This window comes from Littorina saxatilis, linkage group LG16, assembly GCF_037325665.1.
Source record: "Littorina saxatilis isolate snail1 linkage group LG16, US_GU_Lsax_2.0, whole genome shotgun sequence".
Classification (NCBI taxonomy): Eukaryota; Metazoa; Mollusca; class Gastropoda; order Littorinimorpha; family Littorinidae; genus Littorina; species Littorina saxatilis.
The window spans coordinates 51154685-51172600 of NC_090260.1; the positions used below are offsets into that span (position 1 = coordinate 51154685).

At 44.5% G+C, this 17916-nt stretch overlaps 2 protein-coding genes across 10 annotated transcripts in view; one reads left to right on the top strand and one right to left on the bottom strand.

The window, feature by feature from the left end:
- Positions 1–17916, top strand: part of LOC138951192 (uncharacterized) — a 521013-nt gene that overhangs the window by 257046 nt on the left and 246051 nt on the right. The window lies entirely within an intron of this gene.
- LOC138951188 (uncharacterized) overlaps positions 10735–17916 on the bottom strand; it is a 433764-nt gene continuing 426582 nt past the window's right edge. For all 4 annotated transcript variants that reach the window (XM_070322831.1, XM_070322828.1, XM_070322829.1 and 1 more), the window contains exons 6-9: positions 14450–14631; positions 13248–13763; positions 12220–12587; positions 10735–11655 (exon numbers count right to left, since the gene is read on the bottom strand). In XM_070322831.1, coding sequence (XP_070178932.1) covers positions 11138–11655; positions 12220–12587; positions 13248–13763; positions 14450–14631 — 1584 coding nt within the window. In that variant the 3' untranslated portion in view covers positions 10735–11137. The remainder of the gene's footprint in view (positions 11656–12219; positions 12588–13247; positions 13764–14449; positions 14632–17916) is intronic.

A 17916-nucleotide genomic window follows, 5' to 3' on the forward strand; every position in this document is an offset into this window, starting at 1 on the left:
ATCACCTTTCTTCCAAGGTGTGTCTAAAACTCTCTCGGACCAAAAAAAAAAAAAAAAAAAAAAAAAAGAGAGAGAGAGAGAGAGAGAGAGAGAGAGAGAGAGAGAGAGAGAGAGAGAGAGAGAGAGAGAGAGAGAGAGAGAAAAGTGCAACAGACTCGATTTTGTTTGTTTGTCTTTTAAAATGGCGTCACTGGAAATCCCACAAGGAACATCAAACTGCCAAATTAATATCCTTCTCCTTTGTTGCGGGGCGGCGAGGTTCGTTCGGGGATCAGTGCACACGCTGCTTGGGTTTCGGAGTTCCCTGTGACGTAGGTAGCTGCCGGGCTGGGTAAAGATGTTCAACTGCTGCGCTACAATATCATAGGGCTGGGTGAAGATAGTCCACTGCTACACTACAATGTCATAGGGCTGGGTGAAGATAGTCCACTGCTACACTACAATGTCATAGGGCTGGGTGAAGATAGTCCACTGCTACACTACAATGTCATAGGGCTGGGAGAAGATAGTCCACTGCCACACTACAATGTCATAGGGCTGGGTGAAGATAGTCCACTGATACACTACAATGTCATTGTGCTGGGTAAAGATAGTCCACTGATACACTACAATGTCGTAGGGCTGGGTAAAGATAGTCCACTGCTACGCTACAATATCATTGTGCTGGGTAAATATAGTCCACTGATACACTACAATATCATTGTGCAGGGTAAAGATAGTCCTCTGCTACGCTGCAATATCTTTGTGCTGGGTAAAGATAGTCCACTGCTACGCTGCAATATCTTTGTGCAGGGTAAAGATAGTCCTCTGCTACGCTGCAATATCTTTGTGCAGGGTAAAGATAGTCCACTGCTACGCTGCAATATCTTTGTGCAGGGTAAAGATAGTCTACTGCTACGCTACAATATCTTTGTGCTGGGTAAAGATAGTCCACTGCTACGCTGCAATATCTTTGTGCAGGGTAAAGATAGTCCTCTGCTACGCTGCAATATCTTTGTGCAGGGTAAAGATAGTCCACTGCTACGCTGCAATATCTTTGTGCAGGGTAAAGATAGTCCTCTGCTACGCTGCAATATCTTTGTGCAGGGTAAAGATAGTCCACTGCTACGCTGCAATATCTTTGTGCTGGGTAAAGATAGTCTACTGCTACGCTACAATATCTTTGTGCTGGGTAAAGATAGTCCTCTGCTACGCTACAATATCTTTGTGCTGGGTAAAGATAGTCCACTGCTACGCTACAATATCTTTGTGCTGGGTAAAGATAGTCCACTGCTATGCTACAATATCTTTGTGCTGGGTAAAGATAGTCCACTGCTACGCTACAATATCTTTGTGCTGGGTAAAGATAGTCCACTGCTACGCTACAATATCTTTGTGCTGGGTAAAGATAGTCCACTGCTATGCTAAAATATCTTTGTGCTGGGTAAAGATAGTCCACTGCTACGCTGCAATATCTTTGTGCTGGGTAACGATAGTTCACTGCTACGCTTCAATATAATTGTGCTGGGTAAAGATAGTCTACTGCTACGCTACGATATTATTGTGCTGGGTAAAGATAGTCCACTGCTACGCTACGATATCATTGTGCTGGGTAAAGATAGTCTACTGCTACGCTACAATATCTTTGTGCTGGGTAAAGATAGTCCACTGCTACGCTACAATATCTTTGTGCTGGGTAAAGATAGTCTACTGCTACGCTACAATATCTTTGTGCTGGGTAAAGATAGTCCACTGCTACGCTGCAATATCTTTGTGCTGGGTAAAGATAGTCCACTGCTACGCTACAATATCTTTGTGCTGGGTAAAGATAGTCTACTGCTACGCTACAATATCTTTGTGCTGGGTAAAGATAGTCCACTGCTACGCTACAATATGGCTCTGTGGCAAGTACGTGGCGACTCCTTCGAGCGCAAACTCAGGGAATCCCACATCATAATTATCATCCCTCGGCACTATAGCGTGGGGAGCCTGTCCAGAATTATGCTTAGACCCAAAACAAATGGTTACAGAAAGTTTTTTTGTTGCAACGCATTTAGATAGCCTGTCTCAACATTCCCAGCGAGTTATACCGTTGGCAGCCTCTGCATAACTTTTTTATGACGGTTTGATTACGTCACATATAAAAACCCTTGTTTCTGCCAATAACGCCGCAAAATTCCACTCTACGGCGCTTCATTAGCCTACCATCATCTATAAGGAACACTTTATTAAGCCGGTGGACGGACAAGGGTCAACTGTATATGCAGACTAAGAAACGGTATCCATGTCCCACCCCCGTGTCACCACAGTAAAACGTAAAAGACCTTGGTCCTTCTGCTATTAGTGCAGTTAGCTGATTACACCTTAACACGCGCACACCTGGTTAGCACCACTCTTGTTGCTGCAAGCTTTCATTTGGAGGAAGCTACCCGAATTTCCCAGCCCTGGGATAATAAAATAATGAAATGAACAATAACGCGTTGTTCACGTATGGACGATAAAAGAAATACGCATTCTTTAATATGACTATACCTGGTTTTGTCAAGTTGGTTCATCATCTGCAGGTACAGATAGGCTGACTTGGTATACGAGTTGTGTCCAGTTGCTGCTAGATATGGCAGCATCTCCTTTACAACAGAAAGGTGAAGAAACCAATCTCCCGTCCTCTCAGCTTTCAAAAAGCGCTTCAAGATGTCAACCATTGCCATGTACAGTAACCAGAGTTCACTGGTTTTACTGCAAAATGAAAGTGTTCTTTCCTGTAGTTTCGTTCTGATTGTGACAAGATGTTGGCTGTTCTGGATCGACTCTGGAGTCAGCTCTCCCCTCAGAAGTTGGTCATGAAGAGAAGAAGCAGCCTTCAAATCTTCTCTACCTTCGAAGTCACGCAGTGCATCTCTCACTATTCCCTTCACATCAGAGGGGAGCTGGGAAACTGGTTCTAACTCTAGAACACCGTGAAGCTGCACAGCAGTGTCCTTACTGATCAATGCTCAGTGCGTCAACTTGGTTCACATTGAGTTCAGACTCGTAAGGGGTCGAAAGTGTTCCTGTCTGCTCATCTTGCGTGTTTTTATCTCTATTCTTTTCTGTGTCACTTTCGGGCAGTGACACACGGAATATGTCAGACAGCAACAGCATACTTAGTGCTGCGTCAACAAGTATGTGTCCTCGAACGGCACGCAGCACAGCTTTCCCTTGAAGCATGTTGCTCGCTGCGTTTGGTGCGTACACAGTAGACAGCACTTCATGAAGACCCGTTTCTTCCATCAGATGGCCAATACACGCCAGGAAACTCATTTCCAGATGGAAGGGTCCAAGGCGAAGGACAATGGCTTTAAGGTCGCTGCCATCTGGCTCGCTGGAGATGATGCCAAGAGCTTTCCACCATAAGGGTTGGTCAAATGTCAACACAGGTGTCGTGTTGCTGCGCTTTGCCTGAGCACTGATGAAATGCAGGGTAGAAAATATGCACGTGGGGTCACTGGGATTCATGTCGATCATCGGCATAAATATTATGGATGACTGTCCTGGATATCTGCCCTTGTGGATGGCTTGCATGAAACCAGACCAAGATGGTCTGTCGGGTTGCAACAGCCAGCAAGCTTTCCACGTGACAGCAGATCCACCTTTGATGTTACATCTTCTACAAACACGTTTTCAAGATGTTCAAATTTCAGCTTCAGCAGGCCATCACACGCTTGTCTGTTGTAGTACTGAATGTCAACTTTAGCTCTTTTCACTATTTCTTCTGGCTTGACGTCAGTTCTTCTTCTGATCCTGTCTGTTTTCCCGATGGTCGGAGTGACAGTGGCGATCATTCCCATTCCATGAAATGTGTTGCACCCGTCAAGTGTTGCTGTGTTGTGGTCGAGGTTGTCTGCGATATATTGGGTAAAATGGCCATCAACTTGAAACGCAACGTTGTTTTCTGAAACGGCAGCATTCATTTCATAGGTCAGAACCTCCTTGTACGATGAACAGAATCCCAGAGAATACAATGTGTCAATGAGAAACTTTGAATCAAAACAGTGATGCATTTGCACAGCTAGTCCCATCTGTAGGGGACACAGCAACAATCGTGGGCGAGATGCCTGCATAATTGCCTGTCCAATCGATGAGACTTTCACGCTGGTTTCCTTTCCACTGAAGATGTTTTCAAGAAGAATCTGTAAGGACTTTGGAACAAACTCTAAGTTGACGCCACATGATGAAATGTCATCATCACTGGGGTACATTGCACGGGATGTCGGCACTGCTCTTATGTCACTCTTTAGCAGTTCTGCAGCGGTTTTGAGAATCAGCTCTTTCTGTGCATCCTCATCTTTGACCTTTTTTGCATAAAAGTTATGAAGAATCGAAGAGGCCGTCTTCCTGAATGTTACGACATTTGACTTGCCGTTGACTTCCGTGACGATGAGCTGCTCACCAAAATAATTTTGAAGTTCTAGTTTCATCTTGGGGTGGCTATAAGCATCATCTGTAAACTCCTTCATTTTGATAATCAGGTCGTTCACTGTTATCTGTTCGTTTTCATTTTGAACCAGGTAGGTAGCAACTTTCTCAAACGCTTCAGCTTTCTTCTCATCTTTCGGTCGACCAAGTTTCACCTGTTTGTTGCCTTGATGCGACTGAGTAAACTGTGGTGGTCTTTTCCTGCTCCGAAAGCAAAGACTACAGTTTTGATGGTAGACTGCATCAGCAGCTGGCAAATCTGATACACACTCCAGTCTGCTTCGTACAATGTCTGCCCATTCATCACAGCGCTGCGAACAAACTTGAAAAATTGTGCGTTCAAAGTCAAGTGTCCTAACTGGATACACTTTGGGACCAGAGCGCGAGTCAAGGTTTGCTTCCTTGCCGCAAAAAAGGCAACATTTAGCAAAGTCAAAACATTCTTTCTGTGAGCGCAAATTCTGTGCTAGATTTGATAAAGCGTTCTCTTTTTCTGCTTTCTTCTTCAAAACGCTCTGAATGTTACGTGCATTCGTGTAATTGCGACGACAAACCTCGTGCACTGCTTCACCTTCTGATAGACAAACGGCATCACCACGTTCCAGACTAGCCTTGTTTATGGTATCTCTTCCTCTGTCTGTTGGCACAACAGTCTTCTCTCCAAGGTTGAGCGAATCACCACACAAAACACACAGCGCCATGGTTTGGTAATTGGAACAAAAGCTGCAAAATAAATTAAACTGAGTATGAGTCATTCTGTGTTATATCACTTTCGACATTTAATCTGGCAGGGAATCACACACACACACACACACACACACACACACACACACACACACACACACACACGCACTTACACTCACACTCACACATACACGCACGCACACACACACACACAAACGCACACACAAACGCACACGCACACACAAACGCACACGCACACAGACTCGCACGCCCAGTTCTCAACAAGGCAACGTTAGAATATACATGTAGCTAAATTACCTCATTATTGTTTGACCATGAGAAGTACAATAATGTCTTTTTTCCGGTGAATCTATTTTATGCACAACACTGTCTCAGCAGCTTTAGATCTGTTTCGCGAGCCATACTTGTGACCTAAAAAACATTAGCGCTGGCGTGAAGGTGAAGGTCGGCTGAAACAATTCGGTCCTATTTACAGTAGAATACAGATATTTAGCTACTGCTGATTATCATCCTCTTGCGCATTCCAAGAAAAGTAGTCAACTAGATCATTTTCATAAAGAAAAAGGCAAAAAAAGGAATTAAAAACATATATCAGAGCGAACACTGCAGCGTATTACAGACTGTCAAAGCATCGTCTGCTGCAGTATCAAATCGATCGCTTCCAATCGCTTCCGATCGTTTATTTGTCCTATAACAAAGTAAAACCTCGGAAATATTCATTGATATTGCAAGTTTTTAGTGGCAACTTTTTAATTCAAACTATAAATCGCACAAAAAAGACGAAATATTTTACTTACCAAATATTTGTTGACGTGCAGAGTTCTGCTTCAAATGCTCGCGCAAAACGAAGTTGTAGTTGTCTCCCATGGTAAACAAATCACCCAAGCTATGGCTGGCCAGTGAGGGCACATTAAATTCTACCGTTTTTCAACTTGAAAATTCTGCATTATGCAGAGGCGTACATAGGTATAACATGATGCAATTGTTAGATCTAAATTCACTTTACCATTTCCATTCGATATCATTTCTGTAACCATTTATTTTACCCCTTTTGCCCCGTTCCCCAGGTTACTACCTGCCCCGATGGAATTAACATCCGCCCTTAATTCATTCATCGAAACCTTCCCCCCGCTGTTTCACCTTGTGTGTATGTGTGAGTGTGTACAAGTGTGTGTGTGTGTGTGTGTGTGTGTGTGTGTGCGCGCGTGCACGGGTACGTGAGTTTCCTCTTTCGTTCCCATTCATCCCCCCCCCCCACACATTTTGTTTGTACGGACCTCAAAACTGCCGCTTTTCAACTCTACCTTTTTCTTGCCTGTGTTATTGTTGGCTTCCCCTCGAGTAGCTTCCCTTGCTTCTCTGTCTTTGTCATTTGTTGGTTTGTGCAGTGCAGTTGTTTTGTCAGTTATTCTCCTCTTTATTTGTTCTATCATCTTTCTTCTTCTTTTTTGTGTGTGTACTTTTGTGTTTTTGTGCCTGAAGAAGACCCTTAGGTCGAAACGTTTTGGTCTCTTTATATTGAGTCCCTCTCACGTGCAGTCGCCATTGTTTAATTAATAAAGACGAGTGAAGAAAAGACACACACAAAGCTAAAGAATTTCCTTGACTCTGTCATGTTACAGATATGTATCTGCAAATGTGCTAAAACCTCACGAACTGCATGTGTCCGTGTGTGTGTGTGTGTGTGTGTGTGTGTGTGTGTGTGTGTGTGTGCGCGTGCGTGCATTGCGCGCGCGTGTGCTTGCGCGCGTGTGTGTGTGTGTGTGTGTGTATGTGTGGTGTGTGCATGTGCGCGTGCGTGGGTGTGTGCTAGTGTGTGTGGTGTGCGTGCGTGTGGTCGTGTGTGTTTGTGTGGTGTGATGCGTGCGAGCGTGCGTGCGTGCGAGCGTAAGTGCATGTGTGTGTGTGTGTGTGTGTGTGCGTGAGCGTGCGTGCGTGCGTGTGTGTGTGTATGTGTAAGTGTGTGTTAATTACAAAGCACCTGGCTGTCGCGAACAGCAAAGGCAAAGGGCAGCAGTCGACATTTGTCCTCAATGATGGCGTCACTGGGAATCCAAACAGGTAACTGAAGCCTTTTCGTGTTCGACAGGAAAATTCCTTCAGGGTACACACGCTGCTCAGGTTTCACAGTTACCTGTGACGTGGCTGCCGGGCTGGGAGGTGGGGGGGGGGGGGGGGGGGGCTTTTGGCATTGTCCTCGTGAAGAGAGGAGCAGGAAAGTCACCCCGCAGTACGAAAGTCACAAGGCAAAGTCCCGGCCTAGTTTATAGAGCTCTGTTTACCGCATGTCTCTTGTTTGCATTCACTGCAGCACTCCAACCCTAACCTTACTGTTCGTGTTTAAAGGTGTGGTTTTTTTTTAACCACGATCTTTCTTCTTCAACTTTCCTTTGTTTGCTTATTTGTACTTGCGTGCGTGCTTGCGTGTGTTTGTGTGTGTGTGTGTGTGTGTGTGTGTGTGTGTGTGTAGGGGGGGTACAGTTATAACTGTCGGGGAAGGGCTATGGATTTGGAGCACTTTGTTTTCTTACTGATACCCACTTTATTTTCACGCCAAGAAGTTGTGGACGTGTTGTTTGTTCTGTGTCCGGGGAGCTTAATTTTTTATAGGTGTGCTAACACAGAGATTACAAGAGAAAGTGTTGGCGCCAAGGCACACACACACACTCAGCACTATAGTTGGTGGTACTGCTTACAATATCATGGACAAACCATCGTAAAACCATAATATTGCACTATTAATGGTTCTGAAGAGTGCAGTGGACAAGCAGAAAGGCATTCTGTAGGGCCTATGTGACAACTTTCAGTAAATTTGAGGAAATAGTGGAGTTTTCTTCTGCTTTGACCTTTTAATTTTAAGTTGAGATTTGTATCTTGCATACTGCCACACTTGCTTCAAATACTCAATCCATTGGCAACCGACCTAGGTTCCTAGTTTTGTCAGGGCGCAACGCTAAGTACAATCACCCGTGGTCATTTTGTGTCGCCAATCTGGGTCACATCCCTCTTGTTTGTATCATGCGCGCGTTTTCACAACATTGGCTCAAAACGTAGGCTGCTCTAAAGAGGAGGATGTCTCAGGCTGTATGAAAGTGTCAAAAAACACAAGTTTGTTTAAAGAAACACCCTTTTCCCGAAAAAGGGCAATAACTGTTGCAACCAAAGGGAGATAATTTACAAATCTAACATATCTTCATATAGAGCAATCAATAAGCTTTACATTGATATACACTATGCCGTGACTTGTGTATGTTATGAACATGTACCACTTGTTTGAAATCATTATTACACGATCTGTAAGTAGGGTGACGGGGGGGGGGTGGGGGTCCTAATTGTGGTAGGGGTATGTTAGTTGATCGTTCGGGAGCATGCCCCCCCCCCACACACACTCCTGAAATCATCCCCCCCACTCCTAAAAACATTAGATTAATATAAATATGTGAAATCTTGCGCATTCTGGGGGTATTTGTCATGAGCTTATTGTTTTTACCGTTGGAGGAGGTACTTGGTCAACAGGAACCCCCCCCCCTCCCCCTTGGATCCGGCCCTGCACACATTAGAGGCGTTCCACACCTATATACTGTTAAATGTTCCCAATATACTTTGTTCCCGCGTTAAACACAGGATCAACAATAGATATAATGAATACAGGTTAAGCTGTTTGATATAGCAATTTCTTTGTTTCGAATTTTTGTTTCTTCCCAAAATTAATCGACTTTAAGCGTCACATTAAGAGTTTACCACCACCCTGCGCCCCACCCCCTTCTTACCAATGTGTAACAAAGGTGTAACAGACTAACGGTGTTATGTGCATCATAACGGCTGTTCGGACAGACGCACATTTTTTTGAGAGGATAACTGTAGCGAATGCAAATGTTTATGAGCGCTCATCTTATTTTTTTCAGAACTGAGGTGGTCCAAATAAGCAACAATTCATATAACCAGTCTATCCCTCTAGCAGTTGAGAGAGAGAGAGAGAGAGAGAGAGAGAGAGAGAGAGAGAGAGAGAGAGAGAGAGAGAGAGAGAGAGAGAGAGAGAGAGAGAGAGAGAGAGAGAGAGAGAGAGAGAGAGAGAGAGAGAGAGAGAGAGAGAGAGAGAGAGAGAGAGAGAGAGAGAGAGAGAGAGAGAGAGAGAGAGAGAGAGAGAGAGAGAGAGAGAGAGAGAGAATAAGCGAGAAAGGGATGGAGCGAAATGAAGGCAAAGAAAAGAAGAGCAAAACAATTCTCTTTTTTTAACGAGAGATGCGTACAACACACACACACACACACACACACACACACACACACACACACACACACACAAACATCCACACACACACACACACACACATATACACACACACACACACAAACACATCAAAGCACCCACACATGCTCGCGCAGATGAACTGTCGAAAATGAAGAAAACAAGATTTTAAATTCATCATACGTAGAATGTATTAATCGACTGAAAATGCATTTCACAGAAATGGTACACAGCTCTGGAGATATACTATTTCACACACAAACAAAACTGCACTATATTTTATGTGTTGCTATGCAACCGGAAGAGTTTTGACACTGGATTGATATCACAGTATTTGTTGTTTTTCAGTAAAATATCCAAAAACAGTTCTCTGCGGTAGACGTATAGTATCAAAATGATATTTCCTCTCTCTCTCTCTCTCTCTCTCTCTCTCTCTCTCTCTCTCTCTCTCTCTCTCTCTCTCTCTCTCTCTCTCTTTTTTTATATTTAGTCAAGTTTTGACTAAATATTTTAACATCGAGGGGGAATCGAAACGAGGGTCGTGGTGTATGTGTGTGTGTGTGTGCGTGTGTGCGTGTGTGTGTGTGTGTAGAGCGATTCAGACTAAACTACTGGACCGATCTTTATGAAATTTGACATGAGAGTTCCTGGGTATGAAATCCCCGAACGTTTTTTTCATTTTTTTGATAAATGTCTTTGATGACGTCATATCCGGCTTTTCGTGAAAGTTGAGGCGGCACTGTCACGCCCTCATTTTTCAACCAAATTGGTTGAAATTTTGGTCAAGTACTCTTCGACGAAGCCCGGGGTTCGGTATTGCATTTCAGCTTGGTGGCTTAAAAATTAATTTATGACTTTGGTCATTAAAAATCTGAAAATTGTAAAAAAAAATAAAAATTTATAAAACGATCCAAATTTACGTTTATCTTATTCGCCATCATTTGCTGATTCCAAAAACATATCAATATGTTATATTCGGATTAAAAACAAGCTCTAAAAATTAAATATATAAAAATTATTATCAAATTTTTTTTTTCGAAATCAATTTAAAAACACTTTCATCTTATTCCTTGTCGGTTCCTGATTCCAAAAATATATAGATATGATATGTTTGGATTAAAAACACGCTCAGAAAGTTAAAACGAAGAGAGGTACAGAAAAGCGTGCTATCCTTCTCAGCGCAACGAATACCCCGCTCTTCTTGTCAATTCCACGTGCACTGCCTTTGCCACGGGCGGTGGAGTGACGATGCTACGAGTATACGGTCTTGCTGCGTTGCGTTGCGTTCAGTTTCATTCTGTGAGTTCGACAGCTACTTGACTAAATATTGTATTTTCGCCTTACGCGACTTGTTTTTTAGTATGTTCATTCCACTGTCCCTAGAACATTTACTGTCTGTCCGTGACGTCATTTCTTGATGACGATAAACTTTGTAAATGAAATCATGCGCTTGTCAGTGAAGAACAAGCGATGTGTTGAGTGAATTAATTTTATTCTCCGTATTTTAAAACGATAAAAATGTCACTCGGGTGTTGTTGTCGGTGTCGGTGGTGATGGTGGCGGATGATGGTGGATGTCGTGGTAGAGGATGATGTTGTCGTCGTAGTTGTCAGAGAGCGGCAGGTTGTAAGGACAGGTATTGCTGAGTTTCAGTAAATTGATTTAATAAAATATTGAATTTCAGTTCAACAGTTGTTGTTGTTGTTGTTGTTGTTGTTGTTGTTGTTGTTGTTGTTGTTGTTGTTGTTGTTGTTAGATATCGTTGGACGTTGCGGGATGTATAGTCGAGACAGGTGGTGGTGGTGGCGGTGACGAGATGTGGGTGTCACTCAGTGTCGCTGTCGCTGTCGATGTCCCAACAAACTTCACCCAGATCACCTGGGCCGTGGACCGCGACATGGATCTCAGGCGGCCGGTAGCGTCAGCACCACGAACAACAACACCATACCCACTGTCCAGGTAGACGACGACGTGTCTCTCCAAGCCCCATACTGTGTTCTGATTGGCCACCGTCACCGCCTCGTCTCGACCCCAACCTGCCGCTCTCTGTGTGGGACCTGACGTCATTTCAGCCAGTTGTCTAACGGCCTCTGTGTCGTTATAAGCCACCTTACGGGTGGGGACGCCGCGTGACTCGAGGCCCCGGATGAAGGGTGCTGGTGACTGCCAGTCATCATCCGGTGTGTCTGTGTCACAGTCCATGACACCCAGCACAAAGACGTCGCTGAAGGTGAGGCCGCCCTGCCCGTGGGGAGCGTTGTCTTGGCAACCTGAAACATCACACACACCGTCAACATTACATCGTCGTTATGTAAGACACATCCACACCGACTGCAACAACAACAACAACAACAACAACAACAACAACAACAACAGCAACGACGACGACACCATCACCAGCAACAACAACCACGACACAAACAGCAACGACGACCCATGTCTAACTTCCGCACCAACACCGGCTACAGCAACACGTGAACAGAGACTACAACTACATCAGCAGCACCACAACCACCTGGAAATAGGAAAAACAATTTTATATTATTTAGTGTTCCACACATCACCTTGGCAGACTTGTGACGATATTATGTAACGACGTCACAGTAAATGACGTAAATACCAACATGACGTCATTGAAATGTTGTACACCAACCTGACTAACACTTACTGCATTGCGAGAGAGAGAGAGAGAGAGAGAGAGAGAGAGAGAGAGAGAGAGAGAGAGAGAGAGAGAGAGAGAGAGAGAGAGAGAGAGAGAGAGAGATGTACAGAAAACAGACAGGCGGACAGACGGACAGACAGACAGACAGACAGACAGACAGAGGTGTACGGACCGACACGAAGATCTCGCAGCATGTCTGCCACCAGCTCCCCGCACCGTGCACACCGCCATGGATAGTCACCCTCATGTCCCTGTCTGTCACCGCGGTAGTCATCATCATAGTGACCAACCGTCATGACAGGTGGGCCGTCGCACGGTGCGGACACTGGCGGCCTGGTGTAGGCCGGGACCGTTCCATCCTTCATATCGTTAGCCTGCTCCACCTCTCTCACCACAACAGGTGGACTTCTCAGGGGCTCCGTCAGTTTGCGGACGTGACGCTTCATGTCGGCAGGTACATCTAGCATAACGCCAGCTGCCCACAGGGTGAACCTGACGTGTCGTTGTTTTAACGCCCGGTAGATCTCTGCGATGACGTCACTGTAACAGAACAGACAGGTGTGTCAGTGTTTATAAACAAAACAGACAGGTGTGTTATAGTTATCACACAACTATTGTTTTAACGCAGTGTAGATCTTCGTGATGACGTCACAGCAACAGAACGGACAGGTGTGTCAGTGCATGATTACACCTGAAATTACGAAACTGATTAAAACAAAACAAAAACGCCTGGCAAAAAGGAAGTCACAAAGATTGCTGTTCAGGATAAGAATCACAGTGAACCTGAAATAAAATGACGCAATGATTAATAATGACGTAAACAGAATGACGTTATTTCGCTCCACTCTTCGTTACCTTGACCAAGTTTTTCCAATGGCAGACAAAGAAAGGGTGGCGCCTGATGAGACAGGTTGATGACATCACTGATCAGTACACACCGCCGTGACAGTTGCTGAATTCACATTCTACATCTAATAAACATGCCCCAGTCTATTATTCAAACTTGAAAATAAAGAGCCATTACTTCTACATAAATCTTCCGAATTTCTTGACCAAAAGCACACGAATTACCTGGTTGTAGAACAGGTGTGAATATAATAACATTTGTGAATTATCAGACTTGCAAATAACACGACCACACCGGCCAACACAAGAGTGACAGGAGGCAGTGTTAGATTCAGTGTACGGCGTCATTCTTACCACTCAGCCTCATCGGCCAGGATGTGCACGCGTCCGTGTGTCTGTGCGTGTTGACACAGCTCCTCCACCCAGGCCTGCACTTTCTTCTTGCCTTCCTCTGTCCATCGACTCCGCCTGTCCCGTACCCCCGCCATGTTGACGAGCTGCACGCTGCCGGTTCCCTGTCCGGCAGTCTCTCTCACCTGATGACCCACAAGGTAAGCAGCAGCAGCGCCATCATCACTCGTCTGAAGAACGAAGACTGTGGCGCAGCCCTTCCTCAGCAGAAAACAACCTTTTATTATCAAGACTATGCTTTTTGAAGTGCCCGTCGGGCCCCAGAGGATTCTCACGTCGACGTCGTAGTCGTCTGGCGGCTCCTCCAAGACTTGAAACTGCTGCGGGAACAAAGCTATACATGTCATTGGTCGACCATGCTCCATTCCAACAGCGTGAACAAGGTCGCCCTGAGTCCACAGCTGTAGTCTTGGCTGTCTGCTGAGGAATAGCTCAACCGTTGTCAGTGGTATGGAGAATCTGTCAGCATACACATTTACACACATTATTAGGTATATCACACACGCACACACACACACACACACACACACACACACACACACACAAGCACACAAGCACACATACACAAACACACACACACCCACATACACAAACACACACGTGTACACTGTTAGTGTTACATACACACACACACACGCACACACACACACACACACACACACCCACACACACACACGCACACACACGCATGCATGCATGCATATCAATCAAAGCAATAAACAAATCAAAGCAAGTCAAACAATCACCACAAAGACCACGAACAAAAAAACATCCACACAAAAACACAAACAGGGATAGACAGGGAGAGATCTAAACAGAGAATTCGTAACGAGAAACAAGAGAGAGAGAGAGAGAGAGAGAGAGAGAGAGAGAGAGAGAGAGAGAGAGAGAGAGACAGAGACAGAGACAGAGACAGAGAGAGACAGACAGAGAGAGACAGACAGAGACAGACAGACAGACAGAGAGAGACAAAGACAGACAGAGAGAGAGAGAGACAGACAAAGACAGACAGACAGAGAGAGAGAGAGGGGGGGGGGGCGGGGTGTCCGGAGAAACAAAGAAAGAAAGATAGATGACGTTAGGCCAAGTAATAATAAACGTGCGTGCGTGCGCTTCACCGATATGATACAGCTATGCAACAGGACCTGGCAACCAACTGTGTGTATGTAGCTGTATCCATGGCATGGTCCCCGCCCTCATTCCGTTCCAAGCTTGCCCTCCACCACGCGTCGAGCCTTGTCTGGTCAGCCATGTCGTCGGCACAAAGACACACCTGGCTGACATTCCGACCTGACTCGACGCTGAGGCCTTCCTGCAACTCCTGTAACTGAGGTCAACACACGTACACAGAATGCGGGAAATGGCACAAGGGATTGTTTAATGCACGATGCACACAAAGACAGTGTAACATTAGGCCTACCAGTGTTGGAAATCTCTTCATTCCTGCTTTAGTGTTTACCAACCTAACAGACAACTTTCTGGACAAAAGCAAACCATCTTTTCGGGAAAAGAGTTTCCCGTTTGTGGTGACGCGCATTAGGCTACTTAAAAGGGCCCAGACCTACCTAGTGACGGGTGTATTTTTTCTTAATTTTGTAGTTTCAGTTTGCTTCCAGGTAACAGCTTCATATTTGGCATTTAGATAGCTGAATGCCTAAGCTAGCATACAAAAATATAATATTAGTCAAACAAATAATTTTAAGTTTGCAAAAAAAAATAATAAACAAAAATGATGTTTCGAAAATGCCAAAAAAATGCGTTGGTTTTGACAACTTTTTTTCCCATCTAGTCATATCAGAACCATTTCCTTTGGTCTAAATGTATATAAAGGATATACCTGGATCCTCCTCTATAATAAACAGAGTAAGTTTAATATTTTGCATTTTAGGCTACACTGAATTTTGTGAAAAATTTGCCGATTTTACTTGACTTTGAAAATTCATTGCACAGGCTACACTAACAAGACTTCAATTATTATAGAGGAGGTTCCAGATATGACAAAACTCTATTTCCAAACCAAATAGCAAGGTCATAGCTTTAAAAACAAAAAAGTTATGTTGTAAAAACGAACAAAACGACTCGTTTTTCGGACAAAATCACAGGGTAAAAAAAGACCATTTTACTTACAGAAAGAAGTTAGTGTCCACCGCTGAGATAGGGGAACCCCTCTGATTCTGCTTGTTGTTCATCCCTACCAATCCTCTTCAACCTCCTTGCCTGTCTGGCCTCCTTTGTGGCCAGATGAGCTTCTCTTTGAGCCGTAATGATGCGGTAAGCGTCCTTGTCCGCAAAGAAAGTGTTCGTAAACTCGCTCACTTCTATTTTCATGGCTGTCAGCATATGGCCTAAACTCTGGCAACCATCATTGAAAATGCACACTCCTATTGCAGTGGCTGTTTGTACAGTGACCAGACCATGATGTTTTACCTTGGGACAGTACTTCCACACAAGATTGTTCACACTCTCGTTCGCGTTTTGTGTGTAGCCGTGCGTGCAGCGTTTGAGAAGTTCCGTTTTGGCTAAATCTTTGAAGATGGGGCGAATCTCCTCCATGACAACCTCTGGCAGAATGTTGGTATGCTTGAAGGTAGCAAGTGTGCCTGCAGCCTCTGCTTGTTTGTATGGGCACCACTGTATGAGGCAGAAGTGATGAAGTGGTTTGGTATCAGTGGAAAGTTTGTGAAAAAAATTGCCCACACAGCAGACCGCATTCCAACAAGATTGTTTGTGTTGCCTCGGATGGCATTCCCATAGTATGCCTGAATCTTGTTGATCTCTGTGTCAGTAAGCCTTCCCCTTCCTCCCAGAACTTTCCCATCACTAAGCTTCTTTCCTCTAGCATTTTTCTTCACATCACGCAGCCTTTTCCCCATGCGTTTTTGAACATGGCCGACGCATTCAAGTTTTTGCACATCAACATCCCCATAAGGCTTAGAATCAAACACCTTTTTAAAACTGCTGGTATCCCCATCCCCTATGAAGCTGGTGTACCTGAGATTGTACTGTTCAACAGAACGCGCAAACATTTCCTTGGCTATTTCTCCCTCCATGGACCCAGAAGAACCTTCATGTGTGAGCGTACACTTGTCCGCATGTCGCGCCCGCCACTTCAAGTACTTTGCACTCGTGTTGTCTTGTCGCTGCCAATATTCACACGATTTGCACAGCTTGCTCCTGGCTCCTGTGTCAATGATTTTACCTGTTTTCACACCAATTGCTGTTGACACGCCAATATTTGATGAGTGGCCTCTTGTCATGTATGTCCCATCAACAGAAATCTCAATGTTGCGCACTTCCTCTGTTGCGTCCTCCGCGAGACAATGTTCTATTGTGGCAGCATCCTCCATGCTCTGTTTTTGCACACTACATGCTGCTTTTTGAATTGTTGCATTGATGTGACTGAAGGAGGAGCTTGCCACAGGCTTTGGGAGCCCCATGATTCCACAAAAAGTGACAAGTTCGGACCTGTCACCGCCGACGCATCTCATCGCAAACGCTGAATGCCGATTGACCGAGTAGACACTTACATTTCCTTCCTGAATGATAGGACAAGAAGGAAAGTCCTGTTGACTGTCACAATTTCTACTTTCACACATGAATGCAAACTTGCTTCCTAAACCCTTCCTCTCTACCTCAAAAAGACTCACATTGCCCTGACAAAACGAGCACGACAGCTGTGAAGAAATGTTGCTGTTGAGGATGTCAACATCAATCAGTCTATAACCATGTAATGCTTGACTAGTGACTGCTTGTTCATCATCATCATCCTCATCATCACAACTGTATTCAGAGTCAGAATCCATGTTGTCAGCTTCATATTCTTTCTTTGAAACAGCATACATGTCATGAAGCTTCATCTCAGAACGAGTAGGGGGCGTGGCACTTTTATTTTCACTTTTAGAATCGTCCTTTGTCGTGGAACACTGTGACTGTGGCTGTACATTCTTCCCTTCACAAATCACTTCGTCATTCACTTCAAGTCCAACAACATCACTTGTTTTCGCTTTTTTCGTGTACACATTGGCTATCGTAGCTCGACGTTTTCCTCTCCTCTTCTTATCGGAAGGCATATTCACAGAAAAACAGTTGGCAAATCACAAATATACTTTCAAAACTGTTCTCACACTGTCACAAGATCATTTTACCGCATGGACGTCGCCATTTGCATAGGGGAGATAACCACGCAGCCTTTGAGTACTCATTGCTTCAAACTGCGTGAGGGAGTATCTAGTTTTCAAGATGTAGTGATACAAGTAAAATGTTGATTTTTTCGACGATTTTTTTGCGTTTTGGGGGTCACATCACCTACTTTGACCCCATATATGTCCCGTTATACCTGGGAATTTCCCCCAAAAAATTATATGGCATGAAAATAGAGATATTCAGCTGTAAGAAAATATGAAGTGTGCAACAATACATGAAAAAGTGATTTTTGACCCGTCACTAGGTAGGTCTGGGCCCCGTAAAGTACAAGTGACGTCGTTTTCGCGACAAAAAAATGACGTCTACTATTCAAGGTCACTGTTCTTAGTGCTCCAGTAAAAAATAAAAAGCAAATGCTTATTCGACTCGCCTTCGTCTTGTCCCACAACAATGTAACCCCCCCCCCCTT